This window comes from Camellia sinensis, chromosome 9 (assembly GCF_055761805.1).
Source record: "Camellia sinensis isolate YWXY chromosome 9, ASM5576180v1, whole genome shotgun sequence".
NCBI classification, from domain to species: Eukaryota; Viridiplantae; Streptophyta; class Magnoliopsida; order Ericales; family Theaceae; genus Camellia; species Camellia sinensis.
This window is the reverse complement of record NC_138969.1, coordinates 82,351,692-82,375,147: the sequence shown is the minus strand read 5'-3', so window position 1 is coordinate 82,375,147 and position 23,456 is coordinate 82,351,692. Positions and strand designations below refer to the sequence as shown.

Below are 23,456 nucleotides of genomic sequence, written 5' to 3'. Positions count from 1 at the left end.
AATTATTATGCCAGAGGGCCTCAGATATGAATACACAAGACAAAGATGCACAAGAATAACAAAACAAATTCTAATTCACTCAAACAAATTCAAATTAAATACAATAATCTCACAAACTCATATAAAGGAGAAGTAACCTCTCCTAACTCACAATCTCTCTCAAATTCAAATATTTTCTATATCTAATACAACACATTAGCTTCCTATTTATAGGCTTCTGAGGAGGGTGGGAGACGGAAGCGGTGACGCCAAAACCACCGTGTTTCGGAGGTGTTCGGGAAGCTTTATGGTGGCTTCCATTGTTGACCAACTAAGAACTTCAATTCAAAGCCATCTACTTCAGTAGCTTCTGGATCATCTAGGACCTTCAGGGATGATATAGGAGCTTCTTTCCTCATGGTGAAGTAGAGGGAGGAGAAGTTTGAGCCAACTTCCTCACAAACACTAACTTTGTTACATCATTAGCAAAGTCACCATTGTTGACCAAGTTTGTACGGAATTTTTTGTATCTAAAAATTCTATTCTTAATTCACTCTCAATTGTACAATCTTGTTTTATGATTTTTGTATTTTGATATTTTGACCACATTGTGTAGTTGAAAGTGCGTTGAAGATCTAAATTTTGAGGACAAAGACCTAATGTGACCAATACAATTTCCTTAATGCAATCTAGTCAAATGGTCGCATTTTGTTGTCATTGTTTGCAAGGTCCAAGGAAGGAGTGGTTCATTTCCACAAATTTGGTAACATTTCAGTGTCTTTTTCAATTGTTGTAGTAATAAATAAATAAATAACCTTACAAAATAATTAACAAGAGAGCAGTATTGGGCATTAGAGTTGTTTGCAGAATGAAAAAAAATCAAGTTGTGTTTAAATAAAGCAAGGTTGCAAAGGGAACGAGACTAGAAGAGCATTCCTACACGAGATGAAGTAATAAATGCTCCAAAAGATGATGGGACCATTCCTCTTAAAACAATTAAGGTAGTCCTTAGATAATATATTTTGGTGGTTATTTGGAAGGAGAAAATAGAAAAGATGGGTGAAATGCAACATATTTCTTCATTTTTCATTTTTATTTCTAAATTTTTATTCAAATTTATGATTCAAATACAACTTAAATCTTGTTATGAGTACCCAAATGGTCCACTCTACTAGTATTGGCAATGGACCAATACTCTAGTCTAGTATTAGTTCATAGGAGAAAGGGAGGAATTTAACTTAACAAAGCAATCCAGCAAAAGGGATAATTCTGTACTTGGACCACTTCACAACCGAGACTCTGGCTCGTGAGACTTACTTCGAACTCCATTTTAATAATATGAACTGTTTATTTTTTTTTTTTTAAATATCTAGTAGAACATACTTGTAAAAAATTAAATTAATCAGATATTAATAGCTCTCCTCATCAACTACTAATATCCGATTAATTTTGATTTTTTTACAAATATATTCTATTCGATATTTTTTAAAATTTAAATGATTTAAATTATCAAAATAAAAGCCAAAGTGAATTCCACAAACCGCACACAGTCATTGTTGTACACAATGCATAATAGTGAGGCAAAATCCAATAAAATCTCCTGGTTAAGGCTGTGTTTGGTTGGAGGATGAGAAATGAAAAGGACAAAAGGAAATAGAAATAGAAAAAAATGAGAAAGAATTGACAGGCTTTGAATTCTAAACTATATTTGGTTAAGTTAGGAATTAGAAAAAGAAAAGAGCCTAAGTAAACCAAAAGACAAAAAGTGAAATTGCATTTCCCTCTCTTTCATTTCCTCAGTATTTTCTATTATAACCAAGCAAAAGATTATATTGCATTTCTTTTTCCTTTTCTATTTTCATTATCAAATCATTCAACCAAACACAAACTAAACCTCCGTTTTGGAAGTGGGTTAGCTTTTTGACTTTTTTAGACTGGGCTAAAAAGCTTGGTTTGTGAAGGATTTTTTGACTTTTTGACTTTTTTTTTGTGAGAGAATAGTGTAATGATTATGGGTTGGATGTGATATTTTGTTTGTTGTGACTAAAATAGTCTATTTTGTCTTTTGTGATTAAAATAACCAAAAAAACTCTTGCCAAACGGAACCTTAGCCAAGAGTGAAATAAGTACATCTTTGTTGGCCCACCACTACTATAGTGGGGATATATATTTCTCAACTTCTAAACATTATGATATCCCAAGTCTAAACCAATTCAGTTTCCTACCCTCTTTGATGAACACTAAGGCAGTTCCACTACTCCACTTCTTCTACTAAGTTTTGATATCTCCAAGCTACAAGTCTCCTTAGTGGTTTGAATTCCGTTCTGCTCTCTATGTTCTGTAAGTTCAAGATACCTAATATTTTATGCTATTTTGATTTTTCATTATAAATTTTCTTCATATATATGTTAGATGTGGATTTTACCATCTAAACATTGAATCTAAACCATACATTATTATTGTTTGTTGTTCAGAGGAGAAGTCCTTGATTTCTATTTACACATTGATTAACAGAAAAATTAGGAAGAAAAAAAAAAAAGAAGGGAATAAACTTTTTTCGTGGTTGATTGTGTTTTCAAATTTTTTCCTTTCTTTGAAACATAAGCAAATTGTTTTCAAAACTTTTTTCTGAAAAAAAACCCCCACTTTTTTTTTCCATTTTGTTTCGAAACAGTAGTTTTCCGAACTTTTCAAACTTATCTTCCCTTTTTTTTTTTTTTTTTTCAAACACACAAAAACAAAAATGATAATAAAAATAAATAACACAATACAACAACAAAAAATACCCTCAATTCTTGGATGGGTGAGAATATATGCACACTCATATACTTTTGCATTAGATTTGAGTTTTTGTTTGGGGGTTTTAATTCTCTCTTTATTTTTAAATGTTAATCATGTTGTTTAATTTTGATAATGTCTAAAATATTATTTGATTTTAATATACGTATTTTATAATAATTTGACACAAAATATAAAAATGTATAAAATGTATTATATATATTTTTTATACATATTGCACCAAATTCAAATTTATTTTGTATCTTTAATAGTTCAATTGTATGTAAGACACACCTACATGATGAGTATGATGAGTCATTATTTTGCATCATGTGAATATATTATATATATTTATATATAATATAATATATAATATAATACTCAAGTGGTTTCTCAGGCCAAATCTTTTATTTAATTATGTTTAAATGTGTACATTGCATATATGATGTTACACGTATATATGATGTTAATTGCAAAAAAATATTTATGGTATGTATCTTTTAGAATATCATTTATATTATAATTATATTATATATACATATATATAATATTATATTCAAAAGTTTTGACTACCAGGGAATGTAAGTTTTTGTACTATATTTATATAAACTATTCAAACCCTTGGTGAGTTTGCTTGAATCAAATTTGTCCTCAGTAAAAGTTTAAAAAAGAATAAGTGTGGTGTGCTCATTTTCACAAGCTGTCTGTTGGAGCACTGTATGGTGATGGAGTGTATGTTCTGGCAAAGGAGCGTCACCTCTCCTAAGGAATATATTTTTAGGTATGAATAGAAGTGTTTTGTTTAGATAAAAATCAAGAATTTTAAGATAAAAAAATTTATGTGTTCTGAAATTATGATTATATTTTTCACTCTATCGTTTCACTTTTCAAATCTAAGTGTTGTCTTATATTTTTATATCTACTCTTTGTGAGAAAATTATTGTAAAAGATGATTGAAGTATCTCTTATCTTTATTCATTATTTTGTGAGAGAATTTTGTAAGGGCGAAACATTTATTGTTTAGTGAGGCTCAATTGATAAGAGTAAGACTTGTATAAAATCCACAAGTTTGGTGAATGTTTGGTACTGTATTGATTCATTTTGATAGTGAAGAAATTCTTAAAGAGGATCCTTGAAGAGTAGACGTAGGCTCGGCGTGTCGAACTACTATAAATTCTTGTGTTTGATTTTCTTTCCCTATCACTTTTACTTTTATATTGATAATTATTACTCTGTTTTTTATTTGTTAAAATTTGAATATTTTGATTATTATATTTAAAATTGCGAAATTATTTTTAATAAAGCAATTCACCATTCCTCTTGGGTTGTCTACCTGAGATAACATTAAACTTTTTTTTATCATTGTCTAATTTGTGCATATATTCTTAAAATTGAGTGGATTAAATTGAATTATACAATTCTTGATTATATTCCTTGATGTAATCCTAACTTTTCTTGACTTCATTTTACATAATGTTTTATTTATCATATTTTTTTCATGGGTAATTTTTTAGAAAGTCTTATTTCTAATTGTTATGTTCCATTTAACTCATCTTCTTTTTTTAACAAGGCACCCGAGCAATAAATTAAATTTTGGATTTTCTTTATCCAAAGGTCTAAACGCTAAAAATAATATGTTCATAAGGACATAATTTTGGGAAATGACCAAACTACGCTCATCATGGGTTATTTCTTTGAAACAACTCTCATCTTATCTATTCGAATTATATTCCTCACAATCCATTCTCTCTCTCTCTCTAAGAAATCTCCTCTCTCTCTCGACCATCGCCGCTGCCTGCGGTGGTAAATACCAAATACGACCACTGGCATCATCTCAATTCCTGTCTGTTTCCTCTCCAACACTACCATTGGCTTCATCTTCGACTTCTCTAAGCCACGACATGCAACAGAAGCGTCTTCGACTTAGTGTAGACATTCCATTTTGACTAGTCCTAAGACTTTAAGCACTTGCAAGTCTCTCGATGATGAAATAGTAAATTACTTCATGTTTTGAATGATTAAGGATGTTTGGAGTTGCTACATAAACCTGTTTTGGCCAAGCATAGACTTTTTGCGAAAATTACTATTTACCTCTAAGCCCATTATAGCTTCGTTGTCCAATCATTTTGATTTTTTGCATGAATATTATACTCAATGAATCCAAAAAAGTGAACAGTTTGGATCACCGAAATCAGTTCCAAAATAAGTCTACCAAGTCCAAATATTATCTCAAGTTGAGATGATAACTTGAGAGAAGACAAACTTTTTTGATTTAATTTAGATATTATATCATGTATTAACAACACATCAGTAACTCCCAATTAAGCCACCTCATTTGTCAAATTTTTATTTTTATTTTAGTGACTTTTTAAAAAAAAATTATGTCAACATTTATTTATTTATTTTGTCGATCTTGTGTAGAAGAATCTACAAGATAAATTTTTGTTTTGAAAATTTTAAAAACAAATTGAAAAAGTTAAAATAAGTTTTTTTTTTTTTTTAAAGTTCATTATTTTTTGCTTATTTTTGTCTTTTGTGAAATTATTTAATTTTGTAATTCGTCACCTCAAGTAGAATTTAAAAGCATAAATTTTTTTAAAAAAATTTATAAAAAAGACAAAAATAAACAACCAAAAAATCACAAAATGAAAATAAAAAAATTCCAAACACGCACTTTGTGACTTTAATGTTATCAATTCTCCTATTAACATAGGAATCAATCATAGAATTACAAATGAAATACATTTGAATATACAAGATTTTAGGAAATTTATTTGTGGGTCTATTTTTTTCTTAAAAAAAAAAAAAAAAAAAAACCCAGTTCATGCATATTATGTGTCTAATTCTATAATTCGTTTAGGGTTGAGTTATTTGAAGTTTAAATTTGAACTTGAGAGAATTTGAGGGGCTCGTAGGGTCCCCCGGTCCAGTTTCAATTATTCAAATTATTCAATTTGTAAGGTTCTTCGTATATATTGTCCATGGAAAATGAAATCGATCCAATAATCATAACATTTTCATTTTATTGTATTTGTTTCTAAAAAATTAAATGTTTTATTTAAAAAAAATATACTTAGTTGTCTATTTTTTTGGCTATAAATATCATAAAATAAAAAAAATTATAATTATCAAATTGACCCAACTTTTTCCATAAATGATATACACTGAAAGTTCCATAAAATAAATAATTCAAATCATCGAAATAACATCCGATGAGCCTCATTAGCCCTCAAATTTTTCTCAAATTCGTATTTAAATTTGAAAGAAATCCAACCCATTGGTTTATGTGTTGGGTGACTTATTAGTATATTATTAGAAACCTCTAAAAAAAAATTTTTTTTTTCAAAAAAAAAAAAAGTGGGACTACCCTGCATGCAATACAAATTTGCCATGCACAAAAAGAAGGAACAAGTCTCCTCCGACTACGCTCAAAGCATAGCTTATATACATACATACATACATTTTTAAAATGAATTGGTTTCAGTTGTGAAACAAATCATGAAGATCCAAAATGGAAGCCACAAAACTCTCCACAGCTTACAGAAAGATCGGAGGAAAGCCGTTGCAGTATTATGACATGGTGCTCCTACCTCTCCAAAATGTATTAATACCTTGTAAATTACCACTCCCATCACATGAGAGAGAGACAGAGACAGAGACAGAAAAACAAGCCATGAAGACTTCAGGATCCTTTCTAGTGTTAGTTGTCTTCCTCAATCTCTGTTATGCTGCTACATTGATCAATGCATCTGTACACGATGATAGAAAGGTATGTTGTCTGGTTCAGATTCATTAACGCTGTGTTTGGTTCAATGATTTGGGAAAAAAATTGAAAATGAAAGGAAAAATATGTGTAAAATTAGATGAAATGTAAATATATTTTATTGATATTTCACCGTTCTTTTATTTTTTCCTTTCCAAATTCCTCTCCAAATCCTTGAACCAAACATAGTCTAAGAGCAATATTAGAGATACCAAATGCCTTCCCAAAAATTTTACACAATACTCATATTGGGTGTGAGATTCACACTCACTTGGAATCTATACTCATGTGATTGTTTGATACAAATTTTAGTAAAATATTTGGAATCTCTAACATTTTTTATTTATTAATGTCCATGGGTCAAATGTCTACGTGTATTTATGTAAAGTGTGATGTTTGATATATGGGAAAGACTATGGTATACACCTTTTAAGGAGTGTGTATTACATGCACCTTATAATTAAAGAAGAAAATAGTATAATTTCATACTTTCTGAGTCACAACTAAAAATAAAAATAAATAATAAAAAAATGTTGTAACCAAATATTACATGAGGTGTAACTAAATATATCAAAATAATGTCACAACTAAAGAAGAAAATTAATCGTAATTAAAAAAGAAAATAAAGTAACTCAAGCTGCACATGGTATGTGATGTGTATTGTAGAATTTTCCATGATATACATGTATATCTTTCAAAACTTGTTTTTGAAAATAAATGAGAGAATTAATCAGAGGTGATGGCCAAAGGCGATTATCAGAGGCTCACGAGAAGCATTACTATTTGTTGGTCAGCTACTATGGTGGTTGGTGGTCAAAGGTGAGGGATTCGTTAGGTAGTAGTCACCGACAGCGGTAGTAAGAAAGGGTTGTCTCGTCGGTGACAATGGCAAATGATGGTAATGGGTGGTGTCTAAAAGGGGTAAGGATGGACGGAATGAATGAAAAATTGTTTTTAAATAAATGAAAATAGCTTCTTCTTTTTTTTTTTATATATATTTTATAAATTGTTACATTTTATTTATTTATTTTAAATGAAAAAATGAATTTTACTTATAAACATAAAAGTTATCAATTGGCCCTACATATTTTTTGTTTGTAAGGTCTTATTCATTTCTAGTCAAGAACAGTGGCAATTTCATAAATTTTTGTAAGTAGCGATATTTTTATTTTGGTATTCTGAAAAATAAAAAATTTGAAAACACATATGCTTTTAATATCTTTTTCATCAAATTTTTTTTGCTAACGTAGTTTTTAAAATTTTGAAAAATAATTCCTAAAATTATTTTCAAATGAAAAAGAAATCTCAAAATACTTAGTCAAATAAGTTTTCTATACAATTAAATTTTCTTCTTAGCAATTTGTCAATAATAGTAGATGGGACTAGTTCATCCATAGAGAAAATAATTAGAAGAATTTTTTTAAAAATCTCTGATATTAAGATTTTATAAGATAAATGACATACAATATTTTCATAATAATTAAGGCCCCTCAACATTTTTATAGAGAAAATTTGATTTAGAAAAATTTCGCCTGGCTCAGAGAAATTTCGATCCCGATACAAAGAAATTTTAATTTTCATGGAGAAATTTCAAAATTTCTCTGTTATGATCATAGAGAAATTTCATCGAAGAACCTTAACTAATAAAAATAAACATCTTGGACCTCTCCTAGTACACAAAGTTAGAGAGAGATGTTTCATTAATTTTTCTAAATAATTATGGGTCTTATTAATGAGTGTTCTTAATTCACAGATTAAGATAATTAAAAAAAATTATACATTTTTTATTACATACATTTTATATAGAATGTACAATCTTTTTAAATTTTTTAACATATGTCTTAAAAATATATGTTAGCAAAATTTAATAATTATACCAGTAAGAAAAGAAAACTTATTAAATGTCATTGGGACACTGCTCCATATCAATCACTGATTTTTTTTCTTTTTTAAATTATTAAACCTTTTACATCCCATGTAATTTTCAAATTGGCATAATAAATCTCACTATTTTTTTAAAAATATCCCTAAACATGTCATTTATTAAATAAATAGACATAAAAAACAAAATAAAATGACAAAATAAATTCATTGATAATTAATATTTCTCAAAAGATAAATGTAACATTATTTTTGCTAAGGAAGTATGCATGTGGACCCACACTTATGTGGAACCCACCCCATATAAAATATTTGGTAAAACATTTGATAGAAATTTTAGTATTCCTAACATTACTCTTTGGAGAATAATAATAATAATTAAAACTTTATGTAGAAAAACTTTACGTATTAGGTTACTTAAGACAGAGGTCCACTTTCGGACTAATAGATTAAAATTTAAAATTTTTATATCATCTATTTGTTTAACTATTTATTCAAATATCTAATTATTTATTTAAATGTTATATATTTGGATACGTGTCACTTAATTGTTCACCTCATCACCACTAGCCGTTACTGCTGACGAGTTTCCGATGAATTTTTTCGATCAATTTTCTGGCGACTTTTCAATGTGTTTTCTTATCACTAAAAATATTAAGCATTGAACCAAATAGCATGACTCCATAAAAATGAATTTTTCACCAATTAACCCTCATATACATTAATTTTTAGGGATTCTAGTGAACCCTCTCAATTCAACATGGTGTTGCCACCAGTCGAGATTATTGTTAACATCTTTTTTCTTCTTTTTTTTTTTATTATAAATATTCTTTTTTTTTCCTTTTTAAAATCCAAAATTCTAAAAATTTGATGATGTGATTCTTCTCATAGACATTGATCACTTAATTTCACAATGTGTAAAGAACTGGAGATCTCCACCATATGCAAGAAAGGGGCAAAGATAGAATACAGAACACTGTTGATCCATTCTTGTTTTATGGACAGTCAAATACTTGAATCGAAGGGTAGTTAAATTAGTCGAAAATCTCTCTCCCATGGTCTCATGGGCTGTCATTTGTATAGTATCTAATTTTAAATTTTACTTGATCAATGCGTTTTTTCCTTCTCTTGATTAATTTATTTGAGTCAAAATTTTGAAGTTATGCTAATTGTTCCTACTGATTGTTTTTTTTTTTTTTTGGTTTTTTCAAATTTTGTTTTGATGAACAAACAGACATATATAGTATACATGGGAGATCTGCCTAGTACTACTACTCATACCAGCCTCTCTGCTGTGGACGAACACGACAGCCTTCTTTTAGAAGCAATTGGAGAGTAATTCAATTTCCTATCCTTTAAACTTCACATTATACATTAGCTTAGCATACTATTCTATGGGTCAGGCCAATAAGGTTGTGCAAAAGTAGAAAATTGGGTTTTATAGATTCCTATTTCACATTTCAAAGTTTTATTACTGTTGTTACTGAATAAAAAAAGGTTTGTAAATTTCATCAATAATATTGTATTTGACATTTTTTTAAAGAAAATTGTATTTGAGTTGGACAGTTAAAAAATAATTATATTTTCATGGATGCAAGTCCCTCTTATAGCTAGCTCCGTTTGGGAAGAGCTAAACTAAGCTTTTTTTGGTTATTTTAACCACAAAAGACAAAATAGATTATTTTAGCCACAAAAAACAAAACATCACATCTAATCCATAATCATTACACTTTTCTTTCACAAAAAAAGGCAAAAAAGTCAAAAAGCCCTTCCCAAACCAAGCTTTTTAGGCCAGGCTAAAATAGCTAAAAAAGCCAAAAAGTCAACCCACTTTCCAAACGACACTTAGTGTAAGTCTTTTCTTGCATTTGGTTGTCAAACTCGTAACGAAAAAGATTTTGTGTGCTATTTCTCATTTCTCATGTTACATTTTATTTACCATATATTGTGACATATCCACCACCATTGATCCAGTAGATCTTGCATGAGTTTCGTTAATATCTAACACTTGTGAATGTAACATATCAACTAGTAAACAAAATGTGGTATAAAAAGACAGTAGCTGCAGCATTTGGTTGAAATTTTTAAAATCAAATTTAAATAACCTCTTACTTAATTTAATTCAACTTGTTTACCATCCTAATTATTATTGTTAGGAAAAGGCCTTTTCTTTGACAGAATTGTGTGGCAAGAACTAATGCTAAACTTACATTTTGCAAACAGTGAGAAGATAGCCAAAGGATCGAAGATACACAGCTATGGAAGGAGCTTTAATGGGTTTGTGGCAAAGCTATTGCCACATGAAGCAACTAGATTAGCTGGTACTTAAAAATTACTAGAACAATGATATCTATATTATTTTTTCGAAAAAATTTCTATGATATTAATTAACATATGTCTCTTGATGTTAATTATTATGCAGAAAAAGAGAATGTTGTATCAGTGTTTCCAAACACTGTGCGGGAATTGCACACCACAAGATCATGGGATTTTTTAGGAATGCATGAGAAAGTGAGAAGGAATGATAAAGTTGAGAGCAATCTTATAATTGGTATCTTAGATACAGGTAACCAAGATATGTTTTATTCATCATTAGGGCTATTTTACATAACTCTCAAAAAGATAAAATCAAATTTAAAGAGAAATTATTATTAAAAATTTTAAAAAGATAGAAACTAATGTTGTTAGCATTTGCCTAATAATAATAAACAAATATCTAAAATTTTAATACTAAAAAAATTTGAATTAACTGAGCACAATATCACTTAAATATAATACAATCTTTTTATATTTTTAGTTACAAAATTGAACAAAAAAACTCTTAGCTTGATATTGAATTAATTGTTATACTTTTTCTTGTTTTTTTATTTTATTTTTATGCCTACATAAATACTTTATAGGTAAACAATTCAATCCACAATCTAAAAAGCAAAAAACAATCCAAATTCTTGACATTTCAATTTTGAAGTAGAGTTAACAAACAAGTGAAGTAAAACTTGGAATGATACCCAAATTGAAATTTGAAAGCATCAATAGAGAATACTAAAACCTAAGAAATTTTCATCTCAAAATGAGAAATTGGGCTAGAAAAATTTGGTGAAGTTAAAATCAATTACTTTGGGCTTTGCTTAATAAAATAGTGTTGTTTTTGAGTTTGGTATCAAGGACTAAATTTAGTTGGGTTTTAAAAAAATTAAAATAATAGGGTCCATCAATAATAAAAATAATTTGTTTTTGAATTTGGTGTTGAGGGTGATACTTATGTGAACTTGAATGGCTGCAATGCACCCTACATATATAGTAGCCACTGTTGTTCTGCCGTTTGGGCCTATTTTGGATTTTATTTTGATAATTTGAGTCATTCACTTTTTAAAATATATCGAGTATAATATATTTGTAAAAAATTAAATTCATCAAATATCAATTACATTTTCATCAAATCACTTTTGCATTTAGTTTTATTTCTTAAAACCATATTTACCATTCATTTTTTCAGATATAAATGTGATTTAATGAAAGTGCTACCGATATCCGATCAATTTAATTTAATTTAATTTTTTCAAATATGTTATACTCAATATATCTTAAAAACTGAATACTTTAAATTATTAAAATAAAATCCAAAACGGACTCAAACGTGTGGGGTTCACAATAGCCACCAAATCCCTACGTAGGTAGGTTTTGACAAAACAAGATCAAAATAAAAGGAAGTTTCTTTAATTGAGACTCAACAAATATAATTGTCTTCCGTGTTTTATAAAGTTTATCTGCGAGAATAATGATATTCAAGCTTAAAAATAAAATTAATTTTTTAAGTCAAATGATAGAATAATTTATTAGAATATTTAAGATAATTTTATCTCATATCTGTGATCATATTTTGTAGAAAGTCATTTAAAAATTGAATTTATCATATTTCTTAGCCCACATTTGCAGCCAAGCTTTTTGGGTTTTGATCAAAGTCACTCCTCAGAACATAAACCAATCATAAGCTTGGGCACATGCTATAAAAGCCAACTTCTCTCTCTGTCCCCTCCTTCGCCGCAAGCAATCCCTCGACTCGACTAGGCTCGACCTTACAGTCCGTACAACAATGGAAGGTCTGGCTCTGCTCTCTGCGCACTACGCGAAACTTGACCCAACTTCACATTTCAGCTCAAACCCCAAGTGGGATTCAGTCCCATCTCCAGACTGATCTCGTCACATACCCCAAACACAGCTCCACCCAAGCCCTTCCCTATGGGTACACCAAATTCTCGACCTTTTCGACAATTCATCCAACATGGAGGCACAACTTAACTTAGATTGATGCTTATGGCTGCTAAAATTCCTATCAAGTTGGCGCCCAGCGATCGGCAGGCAATTTCGATGTGGTTTGCGGTTCTTCTACTGGATATTGAATGCTATGTTCCTTTTATTGATTGATATACGACTATTGATATCTATTGAGGAGTGTATTTGGTGTGTTTTATTGATTAAATGTTTCTGTGAAGCCTAGACTGTATTGAAAATCAAATAGACTCTATTGAATTTAAATTATAATGCTGTAACAACACTAGAATTATGAGATAGAGAGTTGAAATAGAGAATGAGAACAAATGATCTGAAGCTGATGTATGTGTTCATATAGTAACACTAACATAGAATAGATATCATATATTTAACAAATGAGAATGTCATTTTTTTTTTTTTTTTTAATGTATTTCTGAGTTGGATGTCTTTCTCTGATCTTTTTGTTGTAGGAATTTGGATAAAGTCACCCAGTTTTAGTGATGTGGGCTACGGACCTCCTCCATCCAAATGGAAGGGCAAATGTACAAATGGAACTAACTTCATTGGATGCAACAAGTATGTTCTCTCTCTCTCTCTCTCTTACCAAATTTGTGTCATAGTCAGCGGTTATGACTCCAAGAATATTAGGTCTTCTAAGTGAAGGGGGCTGTCAAGGGGAGGGGATGGAGGAGGAGAGAGGGCTGGAGAGGGGGCGAGGGGAGGAGAGGTTTCAAGGGGGAGGAGAAGAGGTGGTAGGTAGCCAATGGGTTAGGGTCAGAGTTACAGTTGAAGAAAAGGGAATTCTGTAATTTAGGTGGTGTGAATTCAAACAAAAAAAAATCAAAATTGCGTATGTATGTATGTATTGAATATTTTGTATGTACTGAGAGAATGTACATATATACACAAGCACTTCCTTTTAGTCTGAAATTCAACAAACATAACCTTACTTTATCACAATTTAATAAAATTGGTCATTTTTGACCTACTGGGTACCCATTAATGAATTTCCCAAGCAAAAATTCTTGATTTTTATGGGCTTTTAAACCGTGTGAATTGTTGAGTAGTTTCAACTACAAATATGTCATAATAGTTAGATTTAATTCTCATCTAGTCCTATTGAAAATAAGTCATAGTAAAATTGTCGTTGAAAATAATTTTTTGTGACAATTTTTTACTTGTCTTGCTAAAAATTGACAATTGTTGACTTTTTTGTCACAGTTTTTATAAATTATCGCTGAAACTTACAATTAGTGACTTTTTTCTGTGATGAATTTTTCAAACTGTCGTTGAAAGTTGAAAATTAGTGACGATTTTTTTAAACTGTTGCTAAAACTTATAATTACTAACATTTCTAATGACAATTTTTAAACTGTCACTGAAAATTAACAATTAGGGATGTTTTTTAATAGTGTTTGATGAAAAACGCTATTCATTATCATAAGATCTATTGGACAATAAGTCCACCTATTAGGATCTATACGTAAGTCCCCCATTCTGCATGGGATTATAACTTAAGCAATGATATGTACCACAAATTTTTGTGGGGAAAATTAGTAAAACACCCCTCTCCAACTTTGTGTGGTATGAGAGGTCCAAGATGTTTTTTTTTTAATTAACTAAAGTCCCTCAACATTTTCACAGAAAAAATTCGACTAAGAGGAATTTTTCCCGATTCAGAAAAATTTCACCCAACTTAGAGATCACAAAGAAATTTCAAAAATTTCTCTGTGAAAATTGAAATTTCTCTGTGAAAATTAAAATTTCTCTGAGTCAAGTAAAATTTATCTGAGAGGAATTTTCTCTGTAGAAATGTTGAGAGACCTCAACTACTATGAAAATATGGTATGTCTTTTATGTTATAAAATCATAATATCAGGTACCTTAAAATAAATTCCATTTTTTTGTACAAAATCGTCTCAAAAACAGTGCTAGCCAACTGGTTGGTCTATCCTAACCTTTGCCAATCAGCCTGCCACGACATTGAGACAATTTTCACGAAACATCTTTTCGTGACTTTGACCTACTTAGTACCCATTAATGATTTTCCCTAACAAAAATGCTTGATTTTTATGGGCTTTTAAACCTTGCGAATTATTGAGTAGTTTCCAAGTAAATATATCATTTTGCATGTGATTATAACTACAACAATACTATGTATCATGAATTTTTTTATACACAATCGTCCCAAAAACCGTAGCCAGTCGACTGGCTGTTCTATCCTAAGCTTTGCTAATCAGCCAGCCATGACTTCGAGACAATTTTCACGAAACATCTTTTCATGACGCCTAAACTTATTTGTATAACTTTGAACCTCATTTCAATGTGGGCAGTAAGGTCATCGGAGCAACATACTACAACCTGGACAGCGGCCCGGTAGATGATCTGAGTCCAGTAGACAACGACGGCCATGGCACACACACTTCTTCCACTGCTGCCGGCATACCTGTCAAGGGTGCAAGCTTGTATGGCATAGCAGAAGGGACTGCACGTGGAGGAGTCCCTTCTGCTCGTATTGCAATGTACAAAGTATGTTGGGGTGTCGGTTGCACCGACATGGATCTCTTAGCTGGCTTTGATGCTGCTATTGCCGATGGGGTCGATATTATATCGATCTCTATAGGTGGAACACCTAGACAATTCTTTGAAGATCCTATCGCCATTGGAAGCTTCCATGCCATGAAGAATGGAATCCTCACTTCTTGCTCGGCAGGGAATTCAGGGCCTGACTTTGCATCCATCCAAAATGTTGCACCATGGATCATGACAGTGGCTGCAAGTAGCATCAATCGACAGTTCAAGACCACTGTTAAATTGGGTAATGGACAGAATGTGTCTGTAAGTTTCTGTTTTTCTCTTTGTAAACCTCTCTCTCTCTCTCTCTCTCTCTCTCTCTCTCTCTCTCTCTTATATGATTTCTTTTTTGGTTGGTAGGGAATTTCCATCAACACATTCTCACCCAAAAGACAAATGTATTCTCTAACAAATGGAGCCCATGCAGCAAATTACAGTGACGGAATATATGGAAATGTCAGGTACAAATTGCAAATTGTTTGAAACTGTTTGTGCCCAAGGAAAGGGGGCAAAAAATCCTTTTATTATAGTATTAATTAATAATTTTTTTAAAAATTATACAGACTCACCTCTTTTCTTTCATTTTTGTATTTTTTTAAATAAAAGTTTAAGTAACTGGCCCTTTAGATTTAAAAATAAAATAAAATAAATTAAGAGAAGAAAGCAGAGGAGAAATCAGCAAATTACTATATTTATTAAGGAAGACATTGTCGATTCTATCAAAGATACGATTAATGATATCAAAGAGCATTGACAAAAAATCAAGGTGCCTCATTCTAGTACATAGATTGTCGAGTGGTTGCTATTGCTTGAAGACATTGTTGACTCTATCAAAGATACATTTAATGATATGAAAGAGCATTAAGAAACACTTAAGGTGCCTCATTCTAGTAGATAGATTGTCTAATTGTTGCTATTGCTTATTTGTATATATTTTTATCTTATTCTTTATTTTTTTTGTGGTAAAAATTGATATTGTAATTGATATTTTCTTTATAATTTTTTTTTTGGTTATTATATTTATTTACCCTATACTAAAAGCATGAATCCATTCTCTTATGCTTGTAGGATTTGAAAAAAAGTAATAGATAGGCAACCATATTTAATTTAACCAGAAAAAATAAATGGCATATCTTGATCACTTTCCTAGTGAAATAAATTATTCAAGTGGTTAATGATATATATTAACACATTTTTTACAAAATTTTTATATTGAATGATGTGGTTGTGGTTGTTTTAAACCTAACCAAAAAAACTTTCCATAATGACTCATAATTTTGAAAATAACATTGTCACAATAAATTTTATGTACCAAAATTCCATTTGTAAATTATTATTTTTTAATTTATAACAGTGACAGTACTTAGCCTTACTAATTTATATCAGGTTAATTATTTTTTTAGTCTTTAAAGTATATTGTTTGTGTCATTTTAGTTTTTAATGTTTAAATTATATCAATTTGATATCCGTTGTATAAAAGTATTTCAATTTGGTTTTCCTACTTAATTCCGTCAGTAGAAGCCATTAAAGTTGGGGATAAATGTGAAAACTCATTTAAAAAAAAATTATACTTTGTCTCTTGAATATACGATGTGTCATTTGCGTTTCCAAAATTACACATTCACCACTGATTTTATCGGTGTCTATTGACAGCGTTAGGTTGAGGGACCAAATTGAATCACCTTTTATACATTAGGAATTAAATTGATATAATTTAAACATTAAATGCCAAAATAACACAGAAGTCGAGGACTAGAAATATAATTAACTCATTTATAGCACTGCTTGATGTACATATATGTATATAAGTTCTTTATGTAACGGGGACGTCATGTGGTTGAGATGACATGGTATATCTTTTCACTTGTTAATTGACATATGATAGAAAGTGAAACCGAAATTTGATGTGATTGAACATTTCTGCACCTGAAGGCCAAGCATAAAGTGACTCTTCAAGCTCCACTTTTGTTACATGATGACAATCTATGAATGAAATGGATACATCACGTTATCTTAATCACGAGATATACTTGTTACATACAATATTTTTCGGCTTGGAAGAGCTGTAATAATGACACTTGTATGTAAAATGATTTGGCAGTGCATGTGATTGGGGAACTCTGAGCAAGAGTATGGTAAAGGGGAGGATCATCTACTGTCTTGGAACTAGTGGCCAGGATTCCACCATCAGAGATTTGGGTGGGGAAGGAATCATCATGGCAGATGACAACTCAGACTTAGCCTTCCCCTTTCTTATTCCAGCAACTACAATGACTGTTACTGAAGGAACCAGGATCGACCAATATATTAACACCACTAAGTAAGTTCTTTTACTTCCATTTATTGGAGTAATATTAATATTATTATATTATATACCAGAATTGAACTATACAAAAAGAAGTGTCCTTTTTCTAAGTTTGAAATTTGTTCACATACTATGAACAAAGTATACTCTTCCATTGGTTAATTTTACATTTTTTTGTAGGACCACTCTATTGATTCAGACAATAAAAAAATGTGTTTTGCTCACTCTCTTTTCTTTGGCCAAATTAATAGAGTAGTCCTAAAAAAAGTTGCAGAATTGGGCTGGGTTTGAATAATTGAAGTTTCTTCCAAAAATATGTTGTGGAGAGAGCTTGAACATGGAACCAAGTGCATAAACAGCAAACACTCAAAACTCGTAAGCCATCAACACAATTGTTGACAATGTAATAAGTATATATATTATATATTCAATATTATCTTAATTATTTTTACTAATGTATAAAAAACGAAAAATAAATTTTAAGAAATATTTTTTTTTTTGTAATTTTAATATCCATATTTTTCATACTTATAAATTTTAATATATTTATGACATAATTATGACATTGCGGTTCAATTCCGGTTCACCCGCGGTTGAACCAATGACCCATCCGCCCGGTCACTTTTCCGGTTCGCTCACCGGTCCGGTTTTCAAAACATTGCTTGCAGATATATTTTCTATTATTGTTGAATTTTTTGTTACATTAAGCTCTGTGATTTCACTCTTAATCTCTCATGGTGGCTATCATTCTCACCCTCTCACTTATCATTGTATCTTCACAAGCATTTTCTTTAAGCTTTCTCACTATTTTATTTATTTATTTTTAGTTTATTTATTTATTTATTTTAACTTTCCCACTCTTGGAAGCTTTGTGCTTGTACAACTCAAGTCATGACACCTAATTACACACAAATTAGGATAAGAGAAACTATAATATCATGCACCAAATTGTCTTACATGAGTATAAAAACACCAAAATATTTTTGTGAGAGAAAAATATGTGACACCAACATTTGAATACCTGACATTAACAGCATTCTTAGGATAAATTCTAAAAATTCTAAAAGACCTTGACTCCTCTAGCTAATCACCAACTCTGTGACGTATCTTCCACATCATTCTAGTTATTAGATTTTATGTTTTTTGAGAAATCTGATTTCTTCTCCAACATTTGCCACTACTAGAAGGTATAAGGAACCATGAAGGAAACTAATCAGGAATTAAGGAATTTTGCATTAATTTTATGGAGAGAATTGGAATACAGGCCTGTTTGGTTGAGTTTTTGAATCACTTTTTCACAACACAAAACTCAAAACCAAAAACCTCACGAAATATAGTTCAAAACTCTTTTTAAACCGAAGTTTTGAAACCCAAAACTTGTTTGGTTGAGGTTTTCACAAACAACTTTTCAAAACCCAATCGATTTTGTTTGGTTTTCAAGGATTGGCGAAATAATTTTTTATGTTTTACATGTATATGATCTAGATATACTTAAACAGTAAATAAAATATGAAGAAATCAAAACAAATTTAATAAATACATAAAACATTAAAATTGTATTAGTTTTTAAACTAGATGAATTTTTTATTTTTGTATGTTTGTCATTATTCAGTAATTTTATAGAAGTTTTTCATAAATGTGAAACGCTTTAAATATATGTAAATTGAGTGGATATAAAATTAGAAAAGTAGTGTTAAAAATTTTAAAACATTTATAAAAATTAAAAAGTACAGAGTGAAACTATGCCGTATAGATTAGATTAGATGCATTTAAAATGTACGTTTAGATTATGTATACGAAAGAAGTAAACAAATTTCACTATAATAGTGCAAGAAAGTTTTGACTACAAGACAAAAAAACACAAGATCCAAAAAAACTTAAAAACTAGTTTTGAAAACTCATAATCAAACAAGTTTTGAATTCAAATTTCTAAAAACTAGTTTCAAAATATACAACCAAACAAGTTTTTAATTTTTAAAACTCTTTTCAAAAATCCAAAACCCAAAACTGATTTCAAAACTAAAGCAAACGCGGCAGCATTTTGAAATGATAATGTGATGATTAACATTGACACTATGAATCTCCTGAGTTCTACTGCTAATACAAGCATTTGGTGAGCTATCAATTTGACATACTCATCATCAGTTGCTATATTGGTAGAAGTATTCTTTTACTTGCAAATGTTTTAAACTTTGCACATGATGATTGATTACTAATATATTCTTCTCTGTTGCAATTTCAGAACAGCCAGAGCTGTTATATACAAGTCAACAACTGTTAACATGACTGCCCCTTTTGTGGCTTCTTTCTCCTCCAGAGGACCCCAGTTAATCACTCCCAACATCCTCAAGGTAACACCCCCCCCCTCCCTCCCTCTCTCTCTCTCTCTCTCTCTCTCTCTCTCTCTCTCATATACATATGTATATAAGGTAGTAATTAAGTTTTGGTGGGCAGCCTGATATAACTGCACCAGGGCTGAGCATATTAGCTGCATATTCAGAGTTGGCATCTATAACAGGAAACCAGGATGACAATCGGTTTGTGAAATTTAACATAATATCTGGAACATCAATGGCTTGCCCTCATGCCGCAGGCGCTGCTGCCTATGTCAAGTCCTTCCATCCAGACTGGTCGCCTGCTGCAATCAAGTCTTCTCTTATGACCACTGGTAATACTTAAAAAATCCTAGAATTTGTGCATAACCATACTTGATTTGATGCTAACTTTTGCGGCTGATGGTAAAATTGTGATCATCATGAGCACCCAATCACTGTTTTGGCGGATATAGGCTTGACGCCAGGTCTACTAATCCCCTGTTTGTTGCAGCTTAATTATTCTAAGCTGAAAGCCGATAATCTATATGCAAAAAAATCCAAAAGTTTCTCCAGTTTCAAGATCATCATTTTTTTCTAAAGAGTTATGCTAGGGACTCCAAATATTCTACTAAATCTCTCACATGGGTGTGGGATCAACACACATGTGGATTTATGTAAGTCCTACACCATGTAAGAGGTTTGGTAGAATATTTTGGATGCATAGCATTTCTCTTTTCTAAACTTATTTAAGTTATTTTTACCTTATGAAGCATGGTATTCCAAAAATATTGCCGTACCCAGTACAACTACTCGTATCGGTACAGTTGCATTAGTATTGGGTACACAAAATACATATCTGATATGTGAAATACGGCATAGTTATGTTTCAGATACTTTTGTGGGTACTTTAGAACATAAATAAATATATGGGTACTAGAAAAATTATGTTGTACCTATTTTTAAAAACTTTAAAAGAAATAGAATATTTTGGCAATTATAAAAAAAAAAATAGGGTTCTTTTTCTGATCATTACTAGTACTTTCATTATTTTTAAAATTAAATTTTTAATTGTAATGTCATGTACTACTACAAATGATATAAATATACTTATTTATGGATGTACTAGACTGTTTTCGTATCTTACTCTTATTTTTATAAATTTTGACATATCAGTGTACACATGATGTACGCGTACACACACCCTGCTTCGTATTTTTTACTATATAAGTGGTAAGTAGAAGCTTATGATCGCAAAATCACCACCAAAAAACAAATAAAACATTTAAACTGCATCAAACAGTACCACCCCCATGTGTTTGCTTTCAAGTTTGGTAATCTCATAATATGTACAAAAATGCACTCATCCTATAATCATTTTTTTGCCATTTTACTCCAGCAAAAAGAATGAAGATCAAGCAGCGGGGTGGTGCACTAGGCTCCGGCTCAGGCCAAATAAATCCAACAAGAGCAATAGATCCAGGCCTCGTGTATGACATTCAGATGAGTTCCTACCTTAGTTTCCTCTGCAGGGAAGGTTACAACAGCAGCACCATCCGCCTCCTCACTGGCGGCAAGAAGCTATACAACTGCTCCAGCTTCAAGCCTGCCCAAGGAACTGATGGCCTCAACTATCCCTCCATGCATACCCAAGTTGCAAGCGGTAATTCCAGCATTTCAGCAGTATTTTATCGGACAGTGACTAATGTAGGATATGGCAATTCAGTCTACGTAGCGAGAGTGAAGTTGCCTAAAGGTCTTGATGTTACAGTTGTCCCCAAAACTTTGTCATTTAAGCGGCGGCATCAGAAGAAATCGTTCAAGGTTGTGTTGAGAGGAAAATTTATGAATGATAGGGCTTGGATCTTGTCAGCATTGTTAGAGTGGAGTGACTCTAAGCACACGGTTAGGAGTCCTATCCTTGTGTGTCGGTCAACAACATTTTAGCATAGTTTAGGTTTTAGGGCCATGCTTGCTAGATACACACATTGCCCAAACATGGCCTTGTGTTTGTTTTCACTTATTTCCCATTCTTTGTTTCTTGTAATTATAGGATTAATAATAGTTGAGAAATTTGAATTCTTTTCAGACTAGTGAATGTTAGCAGTACAATTCAAAAAAAAAAAAAAAAAAACCTAGACATTGATTAACAGACGGCTAGAAAAAGTGTGGTGAAAATTCAAAAAATGTGATGAGAATTTTTTTGCACTTGATAGACAATCCACTGATCCCAACATCTGTTAATATTAAAACAAGCAAATAGGCATCAAAATAATGGAAGGGGGAAAAAATAAAAATAAAAATAAAAAGGGAAAAATATTTGTGTATAGAAATGATGCACAAAACAGACAGACGTAGCACAACTTGAGTAAAAATAAATAAATTGTCTTTTATGTTTCACAAAGTGGTTGTCATCAATTTTGTACAAGCAATCTCACACTTTTTAACAGCCAAGTATTTTCAATCCACAAAATATAGCCCCTTCTATGCAACAAAATGGATATTTTAGTGCAAATATGGATCATCAAACTTTGTTGTCTATGAATCAACAGAATCGTTGAGCAATGTACACAGACCCATAAGCTATTTTCGTTTTCGACTCCCTACCACACAACAAAGACATGATTGAGACTACATTTGTCAAAGTTGAAAAATCTACAAATCTCCTAGATATTGATTTGTGATTATGTATCAATTTTAATCAGTAAATAGCAATCCCAATCAAACAATTAAAGGTAAATCAACACAATGATTTTACGTGGAAAAATTACAATTGGAGCGCCTCCAATTGTGATTAAAAAAATTATGGGCAAAAGCCACAAAATAATCCACTAAAAAGAAATAAAGGAATTACACAGGTATACTCTCAATTATTTAGCGAATCCACGCCCAAATTGAACCAATCCCTATGTGCCTCTTCCAGCCCGTCTTCACCTCGGAATTGTCTTGCCCAACGTTGAATCCACAATGCCGATGTCGAATCACGACGATGAGCCACTTCAAAATTCACCAAAATTTTAGGTTCAAATTCTCCAGAATCCACCGAAGAACAACTCTCTCTTTTGTATAGAATAAACAAACAATCCTTTGGCGTATACTTCTTAAACCATGAGTTAAATACCCAATCAAACATCAAAGAAAACTAACAAAATAGCTCCAGATATAAACCCTAATTTTCAAGAAGAAGATCTGGAAGCGTAACCTTAAAATCTGACTGAAACACATATTTATAGCAATCTGTTCCGTGATCTCCGCTTGAGCGCCGGAATGGCCGCTCAAGCGGACCGACGCTCGAGCACAGGAAATTCCGCTCGAGCGGGAAAAAACATCTTCCAGTATTTTTGCAGGCGATCAAACTTTTGGAGCCAAGATTTCTCCACTCAAGCGAGGGAATGTTCGCTCGAACGGACAAGCAACTTCGAATGCATTTTTGCATTTTGCTTTCCCGTCATAGTCAGCGAAGTGGCAATTATGAAAGAATTAGCACCACAAACTTCTCTGCAAGGCACAATTCAAGTTGGATTCGCATCTAAAAACTCATAGCCTCAGTGAAATAAAAGTGCGAAAACAAGTACAACTGAAAAGAGTTTTG

The 23,456-nt window shown here is 31.2% G+C and overlaps 1 protein-coding gene across 3 annotated transcripts; it reads left to right on the top strand.

Moving 5' to 3' along the window:
- Positions 1-12,327: 12,327 nt before the first annotated feature.
- On the top strand, positions 12,328-21,957 carry LOC114278583 (subtilisin-like protease SBT4.15). 3 transcript variants are annotated; one of them, XM_082887181.1, is made up of 8 exons: positions 12,328-12,771; positions 13,144-13,249; positions 15,007-15,511; positions 15,608-15,708; positions 17,349-17,567; positions 19,795-19,903; positions 20,007-20,220; positions 21,264-21,957. In XM_082887181.1, the coding sequence occupies exons 3-8, from the start codon at positions 15,194-15,196 to the stop codon at positions 21,809-21,811; spliced, it is 1,509 nt and encodes a 502-aa protein (XP_082743307.1). In that variant the 5' UTR covers positions 12,328-12,771; positions 13,144-13,249; positions 15,007-15,193; the 3' UTR covers positions 21,812-21,957. The 3 variants fall into 3 exon arrangements, with proteins under 3 accessions (XP_082743307.1, XP_082743306.1, XP_082743305.1); XM_082887180.1 differs by having other exon boundaries at positions 12,349-12,774; XM_082887179.1 differs by lacking the exon at positions 12,328-12,771 and having other exon boundaries at positions 12,967-13,249.
- Positions 21,958-23,456: the final 1,499 nt, after the last annotated feature.

Coding starts and splice junctions, on each gene's coding strand:
- LOC114278583 (XM_082887179.1), top strand. CDS start 13,116: ATGTCTTTCTCTGATCTTTTTGTTGTAGGAATTTGGATAAAGTCACCC. Junction 15,709..17,348: donor GGAATATATGGAAATGTCAG/GTACAAATTGCA, acceptor ATGATTTGGCAG/TGCATGTGATTGGGGAACTC. Junction 19,904..20,006: donor TCACTCCCAACATCCTCAAG/GTAACACCCCCC, acceptor TTTGGTGGGCAG/CCTGATATAACTGCACCAGG.